Genomic DNA, 22985 nt, shown 5'->3' on the forward strand with positions numbered 1-22985 from the left:
CGAAAGCTATAGGTCGTAGATTTGAAAGTGCCCTCAATTCATGCAATAAAAGCATTATGCAAATTTATTACCGTAGAACCATCCCAGGACGCTCATTATTTACAAATTTCCAACAGTCGTACGCCACCAGGGCATTTATTGTAACATGAAGCGGAAAATAGTGTCCATCTCGACCCATTGCCGACCGCACTTCTTCAGGTAGCCGTCCACCACCGTCTTGATAGTGGCAAAGCGTGTCCGGTTGAACTCGGCCAGCGCTGCCACGCTATCTTTCTTCTCCCCGGCTTCCTTGGTGGCGGCAGCCTTGGCCTTGTCGACGTCCCAGAGGCCGGCAAAGTATAGAAGCTGATTGTATATCTGCTTCTCGGTGTACTCGTACGACATCCGACCCAGACAGCCCTCGGCGCGGCCGCGCGGGCCTAGACAGCGGTGTCCGTAAACGCTGATCTGGCGGGTGCGGTTGCCACAGGCCGAGTCATCACAGACAAGCCACCCTTCGTAGTAACGGGCGGTCTGTTCACGGATCTGGCTTTCCAGCTGGGCGATGATGGTCAAGACTGCGAAGGGCTTCTGACAATTCTGATTCGGGCAGACAATGCCACTTGCAGAACACATTTGTGACGATCCCACCAGACCCTCGAAGACTGACTGCTCCTTGCAGAATCGGCACCGCAGGGTCAACCGCGCAGCCTCGGCAAAGCGGACGGAGTCTGGGATCTGGGACTCCAGAGGGAAGATCTCCGCATTTTGCTGGTTGCTTGCACTGGAAGTGTTGATTTGGTACTTGCGAACATCAAGTCCAAGACACTCGGCAAGACGGACAGCATCGGTGCCAGGGATCGGGGCACACAGACGCTCGATAGGAGGGAAGATTTGCTTGAGCAGATAGAACTCAACATCAGGCTTCAGCCCCGAATTCGACTTCAGCACGTCTTGCGGGCTGTAGGATCGCTTGGCGGGAGGAAGAGATGCTGTCTCCGAATCTCCACTTGTCACAATATACGAAATGACATCGTTCGGTCGGACGTTCTTGCCACGGGCGATATCTCGGAGGGCAACCTGTGCTGGAGGCATGCTTTCTTTGTTGGGGTATTCATCAGGTCGTTTCGAAAGTTTCTGTTTGGTGAATGTTAGCACTTTTAATCTAGCTCTCCCAGTGGGCTTCGCATACCGTGTAAATAACATATTTTTGAGCCGGAATGGTAAACTCCTTCATCTTCTCAGCGAGCTCTCGCAGGTAGTCATGAACCCTGTTGAGAACAACCTCCTGATCCTCCCCAGACAGGACTTCGTTCAGAAGTCTCGCCGAAGCTTCCTTGGAAAGAGCACAGTATTCACGGCGCTTCATGTCCAGACCCTTGACCTCCAGCTTCTCGACGTACTTGCCGTCGACCTCGGTAAGGTTCACAGCAGCATACTTCTTCTTGGCATGCAATAGAAGCCGGCGGAAGACATTATCAATATCGATCTCCAGCAACCGATACCGTTCGTTGACAGCCTTCTTGAACTCTTCGCCGACCTTGAGCGCATCGCTGATGGTATCCATGTTGGTGTTGATCATGACGGAGTCAGTATCACCGTATATAACACGCAGATCATTGCTTTCCGCCAGCTCCTTGGTACTTCTCAGAATCTCACGACCCTTGAAGGTGGTAAGCATGGCCAAAGGCCGAGCGTAGAATCGACTCTGGGTGTAACCCAAACATCCGTACATGGAGTTGGCAGTGAGCTTGAACGCAAGCTGCTTCGTGTCCCACAGAGCAAGCTGCTCAGGCGTGGCACGCTTATCCTTCATCAGCTTCTTGACCTCGCGTCGACGACCGACCAAAGTGGCAATGAGTCGCGGAAGAATGCCTTGTTCCGAGTCTGATGAGGGTACCTCAGGCACTTGCTCCTCGTTCTCGTTCTCTGCCTGAATAGAGACGTTAGAAGAATTCCAAGACTTAACAGAATGGTCGTAAATTACTCACTTGAGAATGTCGATCGACTGTTGTGAAACAAATGTTGTACTCCTGGATGATACTAGGGTACAGACTGTTGAAATCCATGACCAGAACGAAGCGGTCATAGAGGCCCTTCTCGGGCTCGAAGACAAGACCACCCTTGTACTTGTCCTTCTTTTTCTTGTCGACGGTCTCATCGTCATCGCCATCCTGCATTAGCTTCTCCTCGGCCTTCTGCAGACGCGAGGAGTACTTGTCCGGGCAGATGTATTTGTTGCGGTGGAATTCGTGCAGCAGAATGTACTCGTTACGCTCGGCACGGGTACCACTCAGAGTACGCGCCCAAGAATTACCGGCAATGTTCGTCAGCACCTTGGTGAGCGGCAGCATTTGCAAACGCAGCACCAGGGCAGCAATGAAGTAAGTGTCGGTGTCAGCATGGTTGACAAAGTTCATGAGTCCCTCTTTCGTGGACGCCCATGTCTTCAGGGCCGCTTCAACATCCAGATCTTGACGACTGTTGCCCTCGCCAAGATATAGTTGGCACATTTCGGTCAAGCTCCACGATTGACATTTCATCATCAGAGACTTGCCCATATCATTAGCAGTATCACAGAGCAGTCGCCCGGCGATAAGCTGCCTCTCGGCAAAGAAGCTACCACCCCTGTTGAAGTTCTTGGGCCAATCGCCACGTCTGAGTCGGCCAATGCGGTGCCACCCAGGAGTCTTCTTTTCTCGCATGCGGTTAAGGAGAATACTGAGGTCAACATCTTGTAGCTGGTGACCCATGATGACATCGGGATCCATCTTCTCAAACAAGGCCAGGAATTTGCTCAGCAGGAACTGCTCGCTTTTCTCCAGCATGAAGGTACCACGCTGCTTTCGGGTCTCTGCCTCGAAATGCATCGGGTATGAGGTACCAGAAGGGCGCATCACAGTGAAAGTCTTGCAAGGAAGCTTCTCGGGCGGAGTTGTGTCTGTCAAAGAGATGTTCTCATACACCCGAGCACTGGCCAACAGGATTTCCTGTTTATTCTCCTTCACGTTGAGCTGGGTTCGGAAAGACAAACTCATCAGGGTCAACGGCGGCATCTCCAGGTTCTCAGAGTCTGGGACGGAGGTGATGAGCGCTGGCTTGGATGCCTGACACTCGAACTTGCACCAGGAGGCGTTGTTGACCGCCGAAAAATCAGCCTCATCAATCCTCAGCCAGCAAGGGCCCATGATATTCTTCCACAGAACAAATTGTTCGAAGAGGGAAGTGTTGGTGCCAAAGACGTGCGAAAAAGTCTCTCCCTTGATTTCCATGGGAAGCGCGGGCTTGTTATATGGATACAAAAGTTTCAAGTATTCGGCGTCTTTGGGAACACCGGGCATCTCGAATGCGTACTTTCGAGTGCAAGGCTTGATTTTGTGCATGCCGACCTTCATCCGCGACATCGTCTCGTCAACTTCCTGGTAGACATCTTCCATACCGACCTCCTCTTCAGTCTCTCTTCCATGCTTGACTCTGTTCTCACGAGGGAGGAAGTAGAGCTTTCGCAGGACATTGTCGACCTTGACGAACGCACTAACGTAGGAACCATTCTGCTTATTCTTGACCTTTCCAAACAGACAAAGAGCCCCATTGACCTCAGTATAGTCCAGCCAGAAAAAGCGTAGGCTGCCGTCTTCCTCGACAACATCCTGAGCACCCAGCTTTCCGAATGAGCGCATCTCCGGTGCAGGGCTGTTGAGAACGTTCAGCTTGCTTCGCACGTCATTCCAAGAAGGATCCATGACCTCCGGCGCAGCTTTGGCGGGTGATGAGCTGGCGGGTGTGGGAAGGACCTCCTTCTTGAGCTTGGGAGGTGGCCGACTGCCGGTCATGTTGACACTGGCTGTCTTGATGTTTGAAGAGACAGTAGCCTCCGCAACGTCCATCATGTCAATGTCATCTTCATCCGGCTCTTCGGCCTTGACCGGAACTGTTACGTTCTTGCGCTCGACAGCTTTGCTGATGGGGGACGAAGGCATGGGGTCGCCCATGTCTACGTCGTCGTCGTCGGCCATGAGAAGCGGGTCATCATCGAGGTCGTCGGAGTGAAGGGGCTGCTCCTTTACTGGCGGAGAGCTAGGGGCATCGTTTTCGTCTCTTGCGTGGGCCTTTTGTCGACGTTTCTCTGATAAGGGCGGGGATAGGACGCGGACCTTGCGACGGGCCTCGGATTTAACAATGCTCGGGGTAGGGACTTTGTTGGATACCACGTTTGTATCGACCTCGCCGAGAAGATCTGCCATGAAGGCATCATCCTCAGCAGTAGCAACGGGCTGATGGTGGCATTGTCAGCACAGAACATGATTGCAGCAAGAACGAGGAACTGGACTCACCTTGGGCTTGGGTGCATTTGTCGTGGCTTGACCGGCATTGAAGTACTTGGAGATGCCATTGTTGATCTTCTCCTTCCGTTGCTTCTCTTCTTCGCGCTTTCGCTTGGCTGCTTTGCCACGGGCTGGCAGTTCGTCGCTGTCTTCGCTGTCGTATTCCTCCGTGCGTTCGTTCCATACTTCACGGCCGTCGTCAGCATAGCCGGCACCGTTGTCGTCGACAACAAAGTCGTCTTCATCCAAGCGACTGCGGATGACTTTTTTATAGCCGTCGTCGTCCACCTCGTCGTAAATGTCGCCCTGGTCCTCGATCTCGTAAGTGGAAATACGTTTCTTGCCAGAGGCACGAAGCGCCCTCAGCTCCGCCAATCTGTCACGAGCAGAAGGCATGATGTGTGGTGTTATGAGCGAATGCCCATCAAATCCGTGGGACTAGAAAACAATGAGTGGGGAAAGGGAGGACTGAAGAGAGTCGCGCCCTGGATCCAACGCGAGACGCGATCCGCGTGTCGCGTCCGCCCACTTAAAGTGGTTATGTAATAGCCTCGCGCCTTGCAGCAATTGGTCAGGCGGGTACCGCGAGGTCATGTGACCTGGACTACTATATCACTATATCCCGATCTACTTCTATATTGACACGAGCGATTCCTTTTAATATCACTTTTCCTCAATGACTGTACCATTGAATACTCCTCAGGCCATATTCTATAAAAAGGGTGGCGCGACCCTAAGTAATGAGCCTCTGGTTTGCCCCCGAACATCGATCACCAATCACCATTTTCAGTTTATGGATAGCAACAGGTATATGACCAAAAATTTCATTTTTTCCCTCAGCTTCCTCGCTTGGAGAGCGACTCGGGTTCGCCGGGGCTCTTTTATGTTTGATTATCTTGGTAACGCTGTCGATGGAGATGTCGATATGGAAGAGAGGATTGGGGCCCTCAGCAATTACGACATGGGTTTGTTGTGATGCGTATTATCATGGTGCATACCACGTTTGAGACTGCCGCGAAAACGGACTTATTTGGACTCCTCGGTGATGCCTGCATTCAGCTTGTCGATGTATCCGACGAACCGAGACTGAATGCTTTCTTTGGTTTTGCAGAAATGTGAATCTGCCGCCCAGGGAGTTACCAGGAGGCAAGGCTTTCACAGGGAGTCTTCGGTAACAGTCAAGAGAAGCCTGAAAGATAAGCTCGCCGACTCATTCGGAGCCCAAGCTGCTCAGAAATTACATCCAATGTGTTCAGCCATCATGTTCAGACTTTTGCAGCCATTGGTGCAACCATTCCCTCGGTCTGTCCTGGTTACTTCCTCCGTGAACCATGTAAACAAGCTCGCTAAGAAACTCAAGGAGTTTACTGGATTATGGAACAAGAAAGGATGACTCCCATGATAGCTGATGACGAGGCCTCTACCGACGAAACTGAGAAAGCGGAGCATAATGGCTCCTATAGTGATACTAAGGGAGAGATCCAGGATACAGAATGGATCTCCTGGTGTGTTGTGCTCCTTGAGATTGAGGGGATCCCAATGATGGTTGCGAGGATGTTCCATTTCTTAATTTGCACCGATCTACACATTCTACGAGATACGCAGCATAATAAGCAAGATTTTCCATTCAAAGTGATCGTACTAATCGTAGTAATTTTCTTATATTATCGCCCAATATCTGTTGAAAAACGCATACTTTTAAGGGCACTATAACCGATTAGACCGAGATATCGAGAATGGTTCACTTTTGTTATCTCGCATTGAGCCATTATCTTATTCCCGTCGGTGCGTGCTGGCATATCATGAGAACTCGGGGTTGACAAGTCGTTTGGGAGGTTCAATTGCGTGGCGTTTAAATGTAGGAGGACCTATGTGTACAGCTGGGGCAAGTAGTACTCGGACAGATGCCATGGCCATGAACGCAACGAGATGTGTCAAGACTGTCGAAGCATATAGCACGTGCTTGTCGACTCAAAACTGACGATAACTTCCAAGTATATAGAGACCCGGTGTAAGCCTACGAGTAGAGTACCGCAAATTGAACAAAGATGAAAACCCGGTGTTATTTGAGCAGATTTTCCTGGCCTATGCTAGGGATATTTTTCCAGCCGTGAAAGACAGCGCCAGTAAAAAACATAGGATATGCAAATCCCCTCCAGCAACCGGCACCGGGAAAACCGGTCCTGTTCTCACCGCACGAGCGGTTTCATTCTCCAACCGCTCATGCCAACAACCAAATCCTCCCAATACCCAGTCCACCTAGAAGAAATCCATGAAAACAAGTCGTGAGATGATAGAGAGACATAAGTTCCATGGACCACCACCGTTTTTTGGTAAATTCCTTTCGCCCGCAATAAAGAGAGAAAGAGAATTTAACGGTAGGACTTCTGGTAACGGGAGCGGGCACCGCGACCACCGAACTTCTTGGGCTCCGCGCGGCGGTTGTCGGCAACGAGCAGGGTGCGGTCGTACTGGACAAGAGCCTGCTTGAGCTGGTTCTTGGAGTGCTCATCGACGTACTTCTGGTAGTAGGCGACGATGGACTTGGCGATGGCCTGACGGATGGCGTAGACCTGGGAGGTGTGACCACCACCGGTGACGCGGACACGGATGTCGACACCGGCAAACTTGTCAACGCCGACGATCAGGAGGGGCTCGTAGACCTGTTGAAATTCATGTCAGAAAAAAAGCTTCCAATATTGAACCCTCTGCATTGTCTCTTGTCTGTTCCCTTCTCTTGCGAAATGATTTCCATCGATATGCAGAAGAACTTTGCGGGCGGGTGCGAGTGTGCGTACCTTGAAGCGGAGGATCTCGGGCTGGACCAGGGAGAGGGGCTGGCCGTTAACCTTGACGAGGCCCTTGCCTTGCTGTAAAATCGAGAAGTCTCAGCGTGCTATTCTTCCAAGTGTTGTGTAGTCCATGCGCCGTATGTGTCTTCAAAACCGCCCTTCCGAAAAACCCGAACCCAAATTCCAACATCTCCATTTTTCCATGCGCGACAATTCCCTCCGGGTTTTCTTTCCAGGTGTAACCGACACAACGAGCGTAGGGAGGGGGAGAAGGTTCCGTCTTCATACCTTGCAGTGGGCGACAGCGGTGGCTATTGAAGTCGATCATCAGTAACGAACTTCTCACGATTCGCTCGAGGCCAGGGGAACAGGCAAACTCACCCGTCTTCTTCTTGCCGAAGCATTGCACACTCGGGACGGAAGCCATGGTGTATAGATGGCCCTTGTCGGTGTCGATAGGGGAGGGAGTGTGTTGTCGTGGGAGATGGAAAAGAGTCGACCGCGAATTCCCACACTGCAGCGATTCGCCTGAATTGCCCTTTGGTGCGGGTTTCGCTTAGGGTACACTAGTCCCACTTGGGTTAGCTCCACGCCTGGCTTAGGGCTCGGTCACATGATGGTTGTGGTCACGTGCACGGACAACATCGGAGTCTGGAGGCGCAAAGTTCGGGGTTGCGCTGTGAGACCCGCGTGCTTGTTCTGCTCTCCGTCCCTCCACTCATTACATCCGACATCATGTCGCAAACAGTTGGCAAGGTATGTATTGTCTCATTGTGCCATGGAGCAGCACCCAACCCCCCAATCGCAGAGCAGTGTCCCTAACATTTGTTGATCAGACCCGCCTTGCCTACTCCCGGGCATGGCACTATGTTGATGCCGGCTCCGATCCTCGTTCGCTCGGCCGCCTGGCCTCCGGCATTGCCCTCGTTCTCATGGGCAAGCACAAGCCTATCTACGACCCGTCCACAGACTGCGGTGACTACGTGGTGGTCGCCGGCTGCCACGACCTGCGAACGACCGGCAAGAAGCGGTTCCAGAAGAAGTACTACACACACAACACACGGCCCGGTAGCTTGAAGAGCATGACAATGGATCAAATGTTTGCCAAATGGGGCGGTGGTGAGGTTTTGCGACGCGCCGTGAAGGGAATGCTGCCCAAGAACCGGCTTCAGGATCCGCGGTTGGCACGGCTGAAGAGTGAGTCTCGCTATAATTATCATGCTGTGCGATCAATTCTCTTATGAATTGCTATTTGCAACGGGCTATACTTTCCAGGATGGTTGACTGACAGTGCATGCAGCTTTCGAGGGTCTCGCCCATCCATATAAGGAGAACATCGTCAAGTTCGGCAACCAATCCGTCCTGGGTAACCTCCCCGAAGTGCAGGAAGCCCTCAAGGAAGCCAAGGAAGCCGAGACATCAGCATAAACCATCTGCTTTTCCTTTTCTTTCGCATTGTCTTTAACCCTCCGGGGTCCGTGTAATCTATTCCGCGTTTATGATCCAAAACCGCAAGCGCATGGGTGTGGAGTCCATATTTTTCTGGGAAATGTACCATTCTGATTCTCTTTTCCGTTTGTCTACCTCGAATCTGCTCTACCTAGGGTATGGTTTTGAGATCTCTCCCACTGGCATGTACTTATATCGCAGTGTATATGGAAATACAAAAGAGAAAAATTGTGTACCAATTTCCATAATTGGGGCCGTATCATCATGGCCGGTGGTATATAATGACAGAGATTTATGTACAATAATGAAATATGCTTGAAAAAGTGCAGACAAGCCGTTTACAACTTGGCCTTCTGGCCGGAGCGGGCCACCGTGCACTTGATGAGGCCGTTGGGGCCGGACTGGGGGGCGTACACCTCGGCGTCCTTGCCGGTGTTCTTGAGGCCCTTGTGCCAGCTGAGGTCTATTAAATGGTTAGTTCGGTGATCCCTTCATCTTCAGTGGGGTTCAAAACATACCGATCTCGAAGTAGTGGATGTTGGGCAGGGAGTATGAGACGGTGTCAAGGTCCGGCACAGCAGCAAGAATCAGCTCGCTCATCTTGTACATGGTGGCCTGCACACTGGCGCTGTTGTCCTCGGCGAAGGTCTTGAGGGTGATGTTGCGGGCAGTCTCCCAAGCGTGATTGAACTTGTTGACGTTGGCCTTGACCTCGGACAGGCCGCTGAAGCGGCGCCACTGCCAGCTGGCAGCAACATCGGTGCTCAGAATACGGTCCAAGGTCTCCTTGAGAGTGGTGTACTCGTCACGGACGAAGCCCCAGAATTGGGAGCCGGTGCTCTTGAGCACGGTCAGGCCGTTGATGGAGGAGTGGATATCGATACCCTTGCCCTCAATCACATCGACCTGGACATTGCGGGTCTCGCTGCCCGGCTTGACGAAGGAGTGGGGGTGAGGCTTGCCGTCAACGTCCATGCGCACCCAGCGGTGGGTGATGATGTTAACGTGAGCGGCGTGGATGTGGCTGTACTTCTCGATGAAGTGGGTGCCGAGGATGGAACCGAACAGCTCGGGGGGAGTAACGGGCTGCTGCTTGGCGGTGATGTAGATGGTGTTCTTGATCGAGTCGGTGGCCACGACGACGCTGTTGTCGGCCTTGGTGTACCTGTTGCCGTGATTAGTCGTGCTGATAAGGAACTCGAATGCGCGCCGACTTACGAGGTATCGATCTCGCCCTCCAGCAGAACACAGACGGTCATCTCGACGACGGTCTGCACACCGGTCTTCTCATCGCGGTGCACCTTGTACACGCGAACATTGTCCTTGCCGTAGCGGGCAGCGGCGAGAGAGGTCATGATGGCAGAGATAAGAGGACGGGAAGTTTAAGAATGGTGAGCGATGGCAAGGGCCGAGAGTCTAAGATTGAAGCTGTAGAGCGTAGACGGTAACAGAGGGCAGAGCCAGTATTTATTCGAACGCGAAAAGGCGAGCATGGGTTGATGCGGCCAACGAGTTCCAAGGGCATCGGGCACCTCCGATGGCCGCGGCCGATCCCCACTATCTTATCGCCCTGCAAACGGGTGCAAACTTCCCCAGATTGTGCTTTCCCTCTCTTTACCCCGGCACTTCGAGGGCCATGCTGCAAGTAAGACGGCCCTTAACTGAAAGGAGCGTCCATTCACTGTCCGAGAGGTCATTGCTCCCCTTTCCCCCAAGCGTAAAGCTGCTGTGGTGGAGCAGCCTCAGTCTTCCACGTCCGAATTCCCGAAAACCCGGGTCCCGAACCCACTCTCGTCCGCCTCTCAGGACCTTCTGTTTCGCGGCTCCTGGACGTGGCCCTCTCCACTCTCGGCGACCTCCACCCGAACATTCGCGCGGAGAGATGCGCTCTTCATCATGAGAGACATAGTGTCACCGGGATTTGAGCTCGGGATCTGACATGCGGGGGAATAAAGTGTGAGGAGGCTGTAGCCGAACCCCGAGTCACTTGCAGCTGCTTTGTATTCCCATTAATTCAGCACGCGCTACTGACGATATGTCATTTGCATGACACCAACTGCTCTGATCAGAACTCACGCCGTCTACACAAAACATTGTATGCGCAAGGTTTTCCAAGGCTGTTCCATTGAAAAATCGGATCCCGTTATTGAGAGAAATTCCCGATGCAGCTGATCTGCGGCGCCGTGTCTGCAACGTTGACCAGATGAGAGCTTATGCCGGAGGACGGACGTCGGTGCAGGGCCATGGGGCCGTAGAATGTAGATGTAGAGTCCGATTATGAGGGCATTCAAACTCGGACTGATGACCGTCTCTCGTCGTTTGTATTCATACCGAGAACAAGAAGCTTTTTTGCTTTGTTTCTATTCTCAGCCTCTAAACCTGTATGCCGGTCATAGTATTAAGACTTGGGTTGGCACACGATCATCGTCGTCTATCAAGTTCGAGTCTCAACCTTGCAGGCATGAGGGTATGCTTGACTACCGAGGCAATTCCGTAGAATAGGCGGCTTCCATGGAGATTAAAGCTGCGCTCTTCAACGACATTCATGGTCGCGACGGGTTGGATCTCCACATTCACGGTACGGACAAGCCACATCCGGGGTGTCTCGGGTAGATCGCTGGGAACAAGGACGTTCTCCTCTATGCAATGGCAAGTCATGCGCACTACAGCCGAGAAATAGAGAGTAATGTCGAGTAGATCATTCCTGTGATGCCCATGGCACTCATGATCAGGGCTGCTGTCGAACATAGTGATCATAGGTTTCCCTCTCAAGGATAGTCAATGGCATATTCACGAGTATCGCAGGGGAATAATGGGTCAGCGGTCTTCTCATGTGCGATGCCGGTACGGTCCTCATTTTCTGTCCGATTTTCGGGTACCTGGTCGACGGAGCACGCATCCACCAATTCGCCTTCCTCTGTGCGCTCGTCCTGCTAGCCGGGTGTATGTTTACCCTGCACATGTCCCATTCACTGGAGATGTTTGTCATGGGTCGGCTGCTGCAGAGCCGTGCGGATGCTCTGGTCGTGGTTGCCGCCTTTGCCCTGCTCAATGACTCCGTGCCACAGGAGCGTCTCGGCCATTGCTTGTGGGGTTCTGCTTGGACCGTTTCTGGATGGGCTCGTGTATCAAGGTGGCGGTTACGACGCCGTCTTCTATGGTGCGTGTTCCATCATCGTGGTTGATATGGGGATGCGGATGGCCCTGGTTGAGAAGAAAGCTGCGGAGAAGTGGGATCACAGGCCCAGCGGCGAGGGATCAAGTAGGCACTCCATAGAGGGAAACGCTTTGTCGAGGTCCAGATCCTCAGGCAGCGGCGGGTGTTAATTTCCTCGTGGGCCGTTCCGGTGCAGGGGGTATTCCAGTCTGCATTTAATACCGTGCGTTAGAACTAGAGCCGTGCCGTCAATGTCGGCAAGGCTGACTTAGGTTCAGACACTATCCATCTTCGTTGAGTCACGATACGGATGGTCGGCACTCGGAATGGATGTCGTATTCCTCCCGATGACAATTCTAGCCATCTTCGAACCATTCTTCGGCGGAGTGGCAGCATGCCCTTAATGAGCATGGCTGGTGGTTTGACAGGCTTCATCACGGACCGATTCGGAGCCCGTTTCGTGGCCTTCGGCTACTTCCTCTGTCCGGCAATCGTCTGTCTGCGATTCGCAGAGACCAACTCCACATCACACATAGTGATATTGATCACTCTACTCTTCGTGATCGACATGTTCACGTGTGTGCACCAGTCATGTATGTGGAGACGCAGCCGGCGCTCACGGCGATGGATTCCGCGGAACCCGAGCTGCTGGGGATCACTTCAATTATGTCCGCGGATCCCGAGCTGCTGGGGCTCAAGGTATGTGTCAGTTTGCGGGTGTCTTCTTCGTCCACTCGGCGGCGGATTTGTGGAGTACCGTTTTGTGTGGGGCGTCATGTCTGCTGCGCTGCGAGCGTTGGCTGCATTCACGGCGATGCCGATGCTGTGGTTGGATGAGAAGGAAGAGCACGACGATGAGAGACAGCCGTTGTTTAGCTGCTGATCATGTTGATCATGTTCCTGCAACAGCAAGATATCTACCATATTAGTCTATTCGCTAGCAATGTTAGGTTGCAGCCTATTCGGGTGAGAGGATTGAGTTCGGATCCATCGCGTGGACTATCCCAATCGGGGTATCATTCTACAACGTCAGATGGGATAGGAAGACTCGCGTATGTTAAATAGTCCCGTCGCATTGAACTTTGCTCTTCAATATACTTCGATGTCTCTTGCTATCTCACGTTCTTTTGCGCGACTGGCATCTGGACGTCTATACAAGGCCAGTGAAAGCAGTCAGGTCAGTAGATCGCAAGACTCTTTCTGTCCCACCCACCTCAATCTCAGTAACTGACGTCAAGTACAGAGCTGTCTGAACTTCTCAAATACTTCAACTTTCTCAACTTTATCCCAAGCTTTACTTCCTCGGAGACCTCTTCTCTTCCAATCTACCCAACATCGCAGCAAACCCTCTGCTCTCACCACCTCCACCACCATGCCTCCCACCAACAATCTCTGGCACCTCCAGCAGCGAGGCGAGCCAATCCACACCTTACCTGACCAGGGCAAATACATCGCTCCGGCTGAAACAAGCCCCCACATCGCCACAATCCTAGGCTTCCCCTCGCGCTCCTCCACCTTCCCCAGCCTCTACGACCGCACCTGCGACGAGATCATCGATCTAGCCGGGACAATCGCGCACTTCGAGCCCGTGCGCCTGCACGTCCGGCCCGAAGACCAGTCGCGCGCTCAATCCCTACTCGACAAGCGCATGCAAGACGCGCCAGCCGAAGAAAAGGCACGTATCACTTTAATCCCGGTCGCAACGAATCACATCTGGGTACGCGACACGGGTCCCGTGTACGTGCGCGGTGCCGAAGACAACAAGCGCTATGCGATTGATTTCCAATTCTGTGAATGGGGGAATAAATTAGACGATCTGATATACAATAGCAGCGCTGACAAGGTCGCTGCCTTGAAGATCGAGGAGGAGGCAGAAGACTGGCCCGTTCTGGACGCGAGGGAACGGAATGAGAATAGCGAGTTTGCGCGTCGTGTTCTGGAAGCCGAGAATGCTTCGAATCCCGATCAACCTGTCACGCGGGTTGCATCCTCCGTGCGCCTGGAAGGCGGCGGTGTTGAGATGGACGGCGAGGGAACCTTTATGGCTACGGAGAGCAGTGTGCTTGTGTCGTCTCGGAACGAGGGCCTCTCGCGCGCCGAGATCGAAGCCGAGCTGCGACGACTTCTCGGGGTGAGCAAGTTCATTTGGATTCCTGGTCGAGAGGGTCTCGACATCACGGACTGTCACATCGATGCCGAGGCAAGGTTTATCCGGCCTGGCGTTGTGGTTGTCTGCAAGCCGCATCCATCATGCGAACAAATCTACTGGGACATTTACAACGAGGCACGAGCGATTCTGGACAATGTTACGGATGCGCAGGGCCGCAAGCTCGAAGTTCACGATATTGAGGAGCCGGATCCAGCTCTGGTCAAGGGTGATATTCCCGGTGAAGAAGATGCACCCGCGGCGTCATATGTGAACTTTTACTTCGTGAATGGTGGGCTGGTCGTTCCTGCGTTTGGAGATCCCGAGCCGGATCGCAAGGCTTTCGAGCTTCTGCAGAAACTCGTTCCTGAACGTGAGGTTCGACAGGTGGCTGTTAATGCATTGCCCAGGACTGGAGGTGTGTTGCACTGTACCACGCAGCAGGTGATGTAGAGTGGGGTTTCTCGAGGGCATTCTCTTGTCCAATGGAGATCTATCTAGCGATTTTTTCAACGCAGCATCTCTCTTCCTGTCATGTACTTTACGAACTTCATACCCGTCTTTGAGAATCCAAGTACTATCCATTACATTCCAGTTCAGTCTTCCCTAGCCGTAGGATAAAATAGCCACCAGTGATCTCTGTAGGCTCTAGACGCCAGACATTCCATAAAAAGTCAAAATGGTCTTCAGACCAAGCTATCCGATCAACGGTGCGAGCCCGACTTGCCGTCGCTGTGGAGTCCGGTTCTTCGGGCACGCCGATCTTTCGCAATTTATCAGATCTGCGGGGCTGATCTTCTACCGTAGATGCATTGAAATTGAGGCTCAAGTATCTCAAATCCAGAGCCATTATCTACAAGGGCCGCATGAGGTTTCGGTATCTCCATTCTTCATTTTCTGCAGTCTCCTAGGTCCAGGTCTGGCAAGCTACATGGCTAGATTCCAAACACTCAATGAGAACAAGTCGTCGTCTTCTCAACCAGACTGCACATCCATATCAAGCCACACCATTCATATCTCCAAGTAAAAGAGAAATGGATACACGGCAAGACAAGAGTAGAGAACGGGTCTTCGTCAAAGTACAACCCTCCAAAGTTAGGAAAAGAAATGCCCCAAAATCACCATGTAGACAAATCTGTAAATGTATGTCTTTTTCTTTTCGAACCCAAGATCCCAACCCATCTGGGAAGGTCCTAAAAATCAAGTCCCACACCGCACCAACGCCACAAATATGAACCCAATAAAAAGAAGCAGACATGAAAATCGTCATAATCGTCGCCGGGACGTGCCTTTAAGACACACCCCAGATTTTAGTCCTCAAAGACTCAACTGATCAATACTCCCAACCCGTCCACTGCCTCCCAGTCTCCCACCTCCTTTGGTCACCATCCCAAGACGGTAAAACCGTTCCTCGCCAGCCGGCGTGCGGCCCCCTATGTACCATTTCTCGGGCCCTAACGCATCCCGGAACCCGCCCGAGCCCGAGGACGAGTCACTCCCGCGGCGCTGGCGGTCCGGGCCTCGGGTGATCGGGATAGGGTTTGACGAGGAGGGAGTTGGAGGCGGGGAAGCGGCGGTGGGTGATGTTTCGGAGTGGTAGTGGTGGGAGTGGTGTGTCGATGTTGAAGAGGGGTGCGTGGGAGCCGGTGCTGAGGACTGGGCTGTTTGTGATGTGTGGGTTTGGGAGGAGCCGGAGCCAGCGGCTTTGGAAGCGATGGCGCGGGCAGATTGGGAGATTTGGGCTGAGGATAGAGAAGACGTCCCCGTCGATGAGGAGGAGGCTTTGTAGGTCGACTGGGCGCGGAATGCGGCCAGGAAGTTGGCCAGGAAGGGCCGGTTGGTCGACATGGTCACCGGTGCTGTGATAGTCGACGGGTGGTTTGATGATGAGGATGGTGTCGAGAGGGGGATCGGCGAGATGGGGGGAAGGCGCTAAGTAGACGGCATGACAGGGTGGGTTTAATCCGGGTCTCCAGAAAAAGCGGAGCAGGGTGGTGAACGGCGGGGAGAAGGATTCCGACTTCAACTCTCCCGAACCCACGGATCCAATCAGGCGCGGGGGATTAGGGACATGACGTCGGAGCAGGAAGATTCCGGCTTGTTTGACTTTGCTTTTTTACTTTATATCGGGAACTTGTCGGGTTCTTTAATTAGTCCGCGACAAAGTACCTCGATACCGAGACTCGTGGAAAAGATAACAGGGTCTATTTCTGATGCTTTTCGAGTAGAGATGCCCTCCTAAAGATAAAACGGAAATGATAAAAGCACACCCTAAATCACACCACAAGCCCGAAGCGCACATATGTCCGTGCCGTGCCGATAGTACTTACAGGAACGAGGCCATGCAGATGCACCGGGGGAAAAACAAAGCATAAGAGCCACAAAGAAAACTGATAATTCGACAGTAGCCTTCCCGCAAAAGCTTTTCTCTTTCTGTTGTCGATTTCGCAAAGAACACATGCCCATGTCTATAGTGTGGACGCCGAACGAAGCCACCAATACCGTCTGACCACTTCATGAAACAAATAAAAAAAAAAACACAAGAATCGCGATTCAACGGCCGTAATCGAATAAACCCTTGCCGACGTGAAAAATGCGATTCCCACACCGGACGGGAAAATTGAAGCAGACGGAATAAGAGAAAAGAAAAACCCATCAAAGATTCGCATACAAGAAACAGATCATCGGTGTACAGATGCAGGAAGGATAAGAGCACTGCAAAACTTGGTCGAGAAACCAGATAACAGATAAAGCGTAGGTGATTTTGATCGGCAACGCACTCGAATTTTTGGAAAGAATCAAGACTGGAAATGGATCTTTCTCACCATCGCCAAGACTGCATCGTCGTCTTCGCCAAGAACTCAAACGAGCTCTTCATTTCTTCCTGGTCACGTCGTGTTCCGATTTGAACGAGCCGTTTACTGTCTCGCGGGCTGAACGGTACCTGCATATGGAAGTCAGCAACGAATATGCATAGGATCACTTGGAATCGAACTTACCATCACCGCTCATGGTCGAAGCCATGTACAGACCGTTCATTCCGTTCTCGTGGCCACCCGCGGTCGTGGCGGGGTAGAACTTGCGATCGGCATCGACGGGGGCGTGGATGGACTCCTGGCCGGCGGCCATGGAGTGAGGGAAAACGGGATTCATGTAGCCGTCGGAGGCACCGTGCTGAAACATCGAGGTCCAGTCAACACCGTGCTGATTGGAATGGGGGCCGGGCATGACCGGGTGTTTAGAGTCAGGAACGACTAGGGGCTTTACCTGTTCAAGAGGACGATCAACACTCAGTTGCTGCGCATGGGCGTCGGCACCAGGGTGCATGAGGTACGGATTCTGCTTGGGCGCCATCCACGAGGCTCGCGACGCATGTCCGTTGAACGAGTCGTCACCGTGGCCACGGTTCATGCCGTTCACGGACTGCATTGTGAACCCGAGAGGCTGTTGGTCGGCATAGCCGGGACGGCCTGCGGCCATCCCATTGCCATTCACCGCCCCATCGCCGAATTGCGCACCCATCACACCGTTGGAAGCCTGGGCGGGAACGGGATTACTGACTTCATCAATAGGCTTGGCGGGGTTGGCCGCCGCGGCAGCCGCAGCTGCCTGTTGAGAGCGCTTCAGATGGGCTTGAGGGTGCGACAGGTGGGTCGCGCCAGTGGGGTTACCCCGACGGATCGAGCACTTCTGGAAGTGACGCTTCAAGATATCACTGCGGGAGAAGGTGTCCTTGCAGAGAACACACATGTAGGGGCGGTCGCCGGTGTCTGTAGATTCATTCGACGCGTCATTAGCCTCGTTCTCCATGACCTTCGAAAATCAAACTTACGTCTCAGAAGATGGCGCTTCAGGTGCTTCGCGTGGAGGTAGGTCTTGTTGCAGTGCGGGCAGGGGAATTTGCCATCGGCATCCTTGGCGGGGATGGTGGTGCTCTTCGCAGTGCCATTGACACCGTTGGCAACAGGAGTCGCGCGGCCCGGAACGCTCGGCAGGATGCCACGACGGCCCTGAGAGCCCACGACCTGCGTGCGTGGCGGTTCCTTGGCTCCGTAAGGGGAGCCATTGGCGCCGTTCACATCAGGGCTCATCCCCCAGGACTTGCCATCGGAGTAGCTGAAAGCACCGGAGGGGAGGCCGTTGAAATCGCGGCGGTCGCGCGGGGGAGCCGGAGCGATGGGCTGCGGGTAGCTCTGCGCGCTTGACGCGGGAGGCAGCACGCTCGGGGGCGGGGGATAAGACTGGTGACCCTGGGGGGAGTGGTTAGGGTGCGACATATATGACGGCGGTTGGCCACCGACGGTCGTGTGCGGCATGATAGGAGCCGTCGAGCCCCCGTACACGTCGTGTGTCGACGTGGGATACCGACCCAGATCCGGCCGGTAGGGCTGGCTCATGTAGGGGTGCGGCGCGGGCGACTGAGTGTGATGAGGCTGGAGGGGAGGCAGCGTGTGCGGCTGCGACACCGGATACTGAGGCTGCATCGAGTACTGAGGCATCGGCATACTCGAGGAAAGCGGCGTGGAGCCCTGGGGCAGGCTGGTGGACGGAGGCCGCGAAGGGTGCGAGCGGGGATCCATCACGGATGTGGAGAGGGAGATTGACGAGATTGGTGTGAGAAGGTGTAGTTGATCACGAAGCAATCATCGAACGCGTCTCTCAAGTCCTTCACTCGATTTTTCTGTGGCGAACCTCAAAAGGACAGCTCCTTGTTTGACTGAAAATTTTCCCAAAGGGCAGGTCACAGGGGAGAGCAATTGAAGATGTGATCTGACTCCACTCAAGAAACAATGTTAGAGGAAGAAGCAAAGGATGAAGAGAAAGTAGTATTCCCCACGGCGTCACCCACCAGGAAAAGTCGTGTGGGAACTGTGTTTTATCCGCACGTTGTCAGCGTCGATGGGTTCTTGTATCCACCAGGCGAGCGTGCAAGTGGGTCTCGCAGCACAACACTAGTTCAGATCTCGCGTTTTTCAAGTCTCTTCGACTTTTCAATTCGAGTGAATTCGAGGGCTCAAAGATGGGTAGTCCTGATGAACCTGTGAGATGTGAAGAGGTGAAAAGTGAAAAAGTGAAAAACTCTGGAAATGACCCTCGATCGCAGACGGGGAGAGAGTTGAGGGAATGGGCGAAAATTGGGGGGCGGCCAATTCAGATTAAAAAAAAAAAAAATGAAAAAGAAAAAAGAAAAAAGAAAAAATTCACGGCGTGACGGAAGACCGGGACAGCGAAACAGACGATCGTTTCTCGGGGGGCAAGAGGCGAGGGCGAAAATTGGTGGAAAAAGGACGAAAAAAGGCTAAAGCGAGTAAAAATACCACCCAAAAACGAGAGCCGAACAAACGGTGGTAATTCGATTTCCAAAGTTACCAGCAGTTTGGGCGAACCAAAAAGGCCTCGGGCAATGACGATATGGGCGGCTGTCTTCCGAGCCCGGAGGAATGGCCGCGAACGTAGTCACTATTTGGATTTCTATGACTATCTGCACAAGCGAACGCTCATGAACGTGCAGTGATCATGGTCTTATGATTTCTAGGTAGATAGCGATCACTAGATGTCGAGTTTATTGTCTGTGGATATGGGTTCGAATGGCAGATGGAGCCTTTTCCTGGGGAAAGGCTCCATGAGTGTCCACCACATACTCCAGGGCTGCGTTCAGATCCATCTGCTCTTATCTTCTACCCCGATTGCGGCGCTGCGTTCGGACCGTGACTCAATTATTGGTGCGTCCGGCTATCCGATGCTCGACTCGGCTCTGTGCTTTATACTACTTCGCCTGGTGCCTTTGATGATGAGCTCCGCAGTGGCTTGACAAAGCCCCGCAGATAAACAGATCATACTCCTGCATGCTGCACCGTACCACCACTCGGTCCTCCCAGAGCTATAAGAGCTATGATCGATAATCAGGCCTCGAATGGGCTTCCCGTTCGCACTGATCTCCACGGATGCAAAGCACGTCATTTCCGCTGACTTCAGCGAAGCCGGACCTCATCGTGCATAGCCTTCCCGAATTCCCCCCTCAGCAGCATGTATGCAACACAGTTCAGCCTGCAGGATTGAGGGGAGGAGAAGAGGGGATGTCATCCTATCGAACGCCCTCCCAGACCCCGGTGTTCTGCGGCGATGCATCGTTGCTCTCTCCATACTTTAGTGGATGCGCCGTAGCCGCTACTCCCTAACTACCCCAACCGTAGGGTACGGAGTACGGAGTACGGACTACCATAATTCTCCTAACTCCCCCCTAGGAGGGGCAGTCCACAATAGACGGCGTGCAGACTACTGCGACCGGCTGAGCCTAAACGGCTTTGCCCACCCGTTCTCGCGGATCGCGACACGTCGAACCACACACGGTCCGGCTCCCATTGGACGTGGTGGCTACTTTCGGGGACTCTGGTTGGTGCCGGGCAAAAATACCTCGCTCGCCTTCTTACCCGAGGTTTCACAGTGATTCCGCAGGGGGGAGGAATTTCAATGAATGTCTCAGCTTGACTTGGATTCGTGTTCTGGACCTCTATTTGGCTACTGGTAAATTCCGAGATCCGTTCCCAGCTCCCGGGTACCTGATAGACAGGCAAAAGTGACGGTGGCCCCTCCGTCTCCACCGCAGAAATTCGCAAGAGCTTCTCCCGCTTCGATTGTGGACCTGAAAGTCTTCGACCAGGGTTCTGCAGAAATCAGCGATCGGGGCCTTCCAACCCCCCTCCCTCGTGACTTTGCGGATTTTCACGACTGAAACTATCTGATCCTTGGCGGGTCTAGTGAAATTCTAAGGGCTGAACTACGACGTAACAGGCAGGTTAGTGGCCAGATTGGGCCAAACTTGGGGCGCTCGCTTAACCTTCTAGTTTCAATCGGCGGTATGGGACAGAGCGTTCTCCGGGACGGCAAATATTTCACAGCGTGGCTTGACTGCCGCACGATCGCGGTATGTTGAATTCTGGAAGGTCGGTTTCCTCGGAAAAACATTCGAGTTGAGGTGTCGTGAAAGGGGTCGGCATCGGCGAGATCCACAAGGGGTCCCGAGACGGTTCGGTCCACGACAAGAGCAGAAAGCGGCGGATCCCACAAAATACGGTGAGGCTGTTCCGTGCCCCCTTGTCCTTAGTTTGAGTTGCTGAGATCCAATCCACAGCGATCGACAGCGATGGGTAGTGTATTGTCCTGCGTGCAAAGCTTGATTCCCGGTACCGTCAGCAACCCCCAGTTACCGTCCTTTGACCCCGCCAGTAGGGCATTATGCATTGTAGTCTCTCTGCGTTATACGCAGGTTATTGCAAAATAGATGCTGCCGAGAGATCTGTAGATTCCACCAGCCTCCCACAGCCACCCTTACGTGACCGTGCGACCGTGCAATCATGCGATTAAGGTCGTTTCGGCCGAACAGTCCAGACAAACAAGACAACAGCGGTGATACAACGACGGGCCAACCTGCCCAACGTGGAGCCCACCGCGTCCGACAAGACCATGAACCGGCACAGGCCGGAAAGGACCTGAAAGCCAAGTCCGGATCGCCGAGTTTCAGGGTGCCACCCACCAATCACGCTCTTGAATCCTGCCCGGCGGATGAGAGGATCGCGCGCGCCACCCACCTCATACGGTCGCCGTGCGTGGTTAGTCCATTTTCCTCGAGGTCCTCGGATGTTTGAACCGACTCTATGCCGTGAAATCTCTGTGAACCGGGACCTGACACGGTGGGGATTCTCTGTACACCGCGTATGACCGTCTACAACCTACCCAAAAAGGCTATTTCGTGAACGAGGAATACTGAACACCGTCCTCGGTGATTTTTCTTCGGATTTCCGTATTGCTAGTGTTCCGTGGACCTGGGACCGGTTGCCTGGGACAAAGTCATTTCCCCCTCCTTGGCTCAGCCGCGTAATTGGCTTTCGTAAGAGATGGGAATTGTAAATTTTACTTCGAGCATGATTTTTTCTATTAATATTCCCTTATTCGACTTCTCCATGTGACTCGTACCAGAGGACGGCCGACCGCGGAACGCCGGTTGCAGTTGAGTAATACACTGTAAGCGAACATGGAATGCAGGCGCTGCACCTCTTGGCTGCCTGAAATGTGCGTGCCGACCACGGATGATTGGGTCGAGAGGCCGATGGAATAGGTGAACAGGGGCGAGACATTTCCTATTTCAGTACACATTGCAACTTTGCGACTTACCATTACCACGATTTTGGAGTAGTGGCGGAAAGGTAAAATTGGAGTCGTTCCGAATTACGGAGTTACATACACTACACTACGCTATGTACACTACGCTAGACCACATTAGACTATGGGCAAAGTACAGTTTCCGTACACACCGGCTTCTTTCCGCAGGCTTTTTACGTGGCTTTTTTTGGGGCACTTTGGCCAAGATTACTTTTGCCTTGCTCGTAGAAAGATCCAGGAACGGCTCAAGCCGCGACATAAGGAACCCGGTGCATCCTCGGCAGAACCACCCAGTCGCATCCCTTGACAGGTGCCGATCGCGCAGTGAGCCGTCTCAGCGCGCGGTACGGTGTATTGGCCAAGAAAGAGGCTAGTTACATCATGAGAACTAGTAATCTTCCCTGTCGGAGTCTAGAAATTTGACTTTCGATCGTCTCCCCCGTACGAAAGAAAAGAGCGCATCGAAGGCTGTTTTGGAGTTAAAGTTCGCTCTCTGGTGGAGCCCCTCTCGTGTCGCGCTCCTCGTGTCAGGCAGGGATGAGGGGGGGTGAGTGGATGCCCCCATCTGGAGTCAGTTTAAGCATATCTGTGTGTCCCATAACTATTTCTCCGTTGCATCCATGTCGTGCCCACTGGTGGTGGGGACGTCCTGGTGGATCTACAGGAATCGGGGATCCCAGCGTGGAATGGTACTGGTACGTAGGGGCGGGCGTAGTTTGCGTGCTCGGGGATTCCTTCACCCCGAATGTTGTTTCGTCGTACGCTCGCTGTCTTTGTTGTCATTTCTCGCATCGTGGGGAATTGATTGGTCCTTGTACTCACTCTGCCGTGTTGCAACGGGCTGTCTTGCTGCGAGGTCGAGGTACCCGGTACTTGGGTACATGGGGGCGTGATCGACCGCGCTTGTTACCTGCATTTGGTTGGGTATAGATGATCTAATTACGATGATTTCTTATTCTAGTTGACATTTTGTTCTT

The 22985-nt window shown here is 53.2% G+C and overlaps 9 protein-coding genes across 9 annotated transcripts; 4 read left to right on the plus strand and 5 right to left on the minus strand.

Moving 5' to 3' along the window:
- Positions 1-135: 135 nt before the first annotated feature.
- On the minus strand, positions 136-4700 carry N7498_002175 (DNA-directed DNA polymerase alpha catalytic subunit POL1; the record flags this gene model as incomplete). The annotated part of the gene is made up of 4 exons (XM_058449237.1): positions 136-1116; positions 1172-1912; positions 1971-4253; positions 4314-4700. The coding sequence occupies 4 exons, from the start codon at positions 4698-4700 to the stop codon at positions 136-138; spliced, it is 4392 nt and encodes a 1463-aa protein (XP_058311581.1).
- Positions 4701-6676: 1976 nt separating this feature from the next.
- On the minus strand, positions 6677-7523 carry N7498_002176 (40S ribosomal protein uS9; the record flags this gene model as incomplete). The annotated part of the gene is made up of 4 exons (XM_058449238.1): positions 6677-6967; positions 7103-7174; positions 7385-7407; positions 7478-7523. 4 exons carry the CDS (start codon positions 7521-7523, stop codon positions 6677-6679), a joined length of 432 nt encoding a protein of 143 aa, XP_058311582.1.
- Positions 7524-7827: 304 nt separating this feature from the next.
- Positions 7828-8524, plus strand: N7498_002177 (mitochondrial 54S ribosomal protein uL13m; the record flags this gene model as incomplete). Its single annotated transcript, XM_058449239.1, has 3 exons — positions 7828-7852; positions 7933-8293; positions 8397-8524. The coding sequence occupies exons 1-3, from the start codon at positions 7832-7834 to the stop codon at positions 8522-8524; spliced, it is 510 nt and encodes a 169-aa protein (XP_058311583.1). The 5' UTR covers positions 7828-7831.
- A 359-nt stretch (positions 8525-8883) lies between these two features.
- N7498_002178 (urate oxidase) lies at positions 8884-9900 on the minus strand (the record flags this gene model as incomplete). The annotated part of the gene is made up of 3 exons (XM_058449240.1): positions 8884-9008; positions 9064-9710; positions 9764-9900. 3 exons carry the CDS (start codon positions 9898-9900, stop codon positions 8884-8886), a joined length of 909 nt encoding a protein of 302 aa, XP_058311584.1.
- Positions 9901-11376: 1476 nt separating this feature from the next.
- Positions 11377-12000, plus strand: N7498_002179 (uncharacterized protein; the record flags this gene model as incomplete). The annotated part of the gene is given in 4 exon segments (XM_058449241.1): positions 11377-11668; positions 11679-11807; positions 11825-11925; positions 11941-12000. 4 exon segments carry the CDS (start codon positions 11377-11379, stop codon positions 11998-12000), a joined length of 582 nt encoding a protein of 193 aa, XP_058311585.1.
- A 12-nt stretch (positions 12001-12012) lies between these two features.
- N7498_002180 (Tetracycline resistance protein TetA/multidrug resistance protein MdtG) lies at positions 12013-12585 on the plus strand (the record flags this gene model as incomplete). Its single annotated transcript, XM_058449242.1, is given in 3 exon segments — positions 12013-12278; positions 12292-12401; positions 12413-12585. 3 exon segments carry the CDS (start codon positions 12013-12015, stop codon positions 12583-12585), a joined length of 549 nt encoding a protein of 182 aa, XP_058311586.1.
- Positions 12586-13074: 489 nt separating this feature from the next.
- N7498_002181 (agmatine deiminase family protein) lies at positions 13075-14301 on the plus strand (the record flags this gene model as incomplete). Its single annotated transcript, XM_058449243.1, has 1 exon — positions 13075-14301. The coding sequence occupies one exon, from the start codon at positions 13075-13077 to the stop codon at positions 14299-14301; it is 1227 nt and encodes a 408-aa protein (XP_058311587.1).
- An 864-nt stretch (positions 14302-15165) lies between these two features.
- On the minus strand, positions 15166-15696 carry N7498_002182 (uncharacterized protein; the record flags this gene model as incomplete). The annotated part of the gene is made up of 1 exon (XM_058449244.1): positions 15166-15696. The coding sequence occupies one exon, from the start codon at positions 15694-15696 to the stop codon at positions 15166-15168; it is 531 nt and encodes a 176-aa protein (XP_058311588.1).
- A 1070-nt stretch (positions 15697-16766) lies between these two features.
- N7498_002183 (C2H2-type zinc finger protein) lies at positions 16767-18428 on the minus strand (the record flags this gene model as incomplete). The annotated part of the gene is made up of 3 exons (XM_058449245.1): positions 16767-16792; positions 16848-17618; positions 17681-18428. 3 exons carry the CDS (start codon positions 18426-18428, stop codon positions 16767-16769), a joined length of 1545 nt encoding a protein of 514 aa, XP_058311589.1.
- Positions 18429-22985: the final 4557 nt, after the last annotated feature.

The sequence above is a fragment of the Penicillium cinerascens genome (genome assembly GCF_028974065.1).
Source record: "Penicillium cinerascens strain IBT 15544 chromosome Unknown contig_1_segment0_segment0, whole genome shotgun sequence".
NCBI classification, from domain to species: domain Eukaryota; kingdom Fungi; phylum Ascomycota; class Eurotiomycetes; order Eurotiales; family Aspergillaceae; genus Penicillium; species Penicillium cinerascens.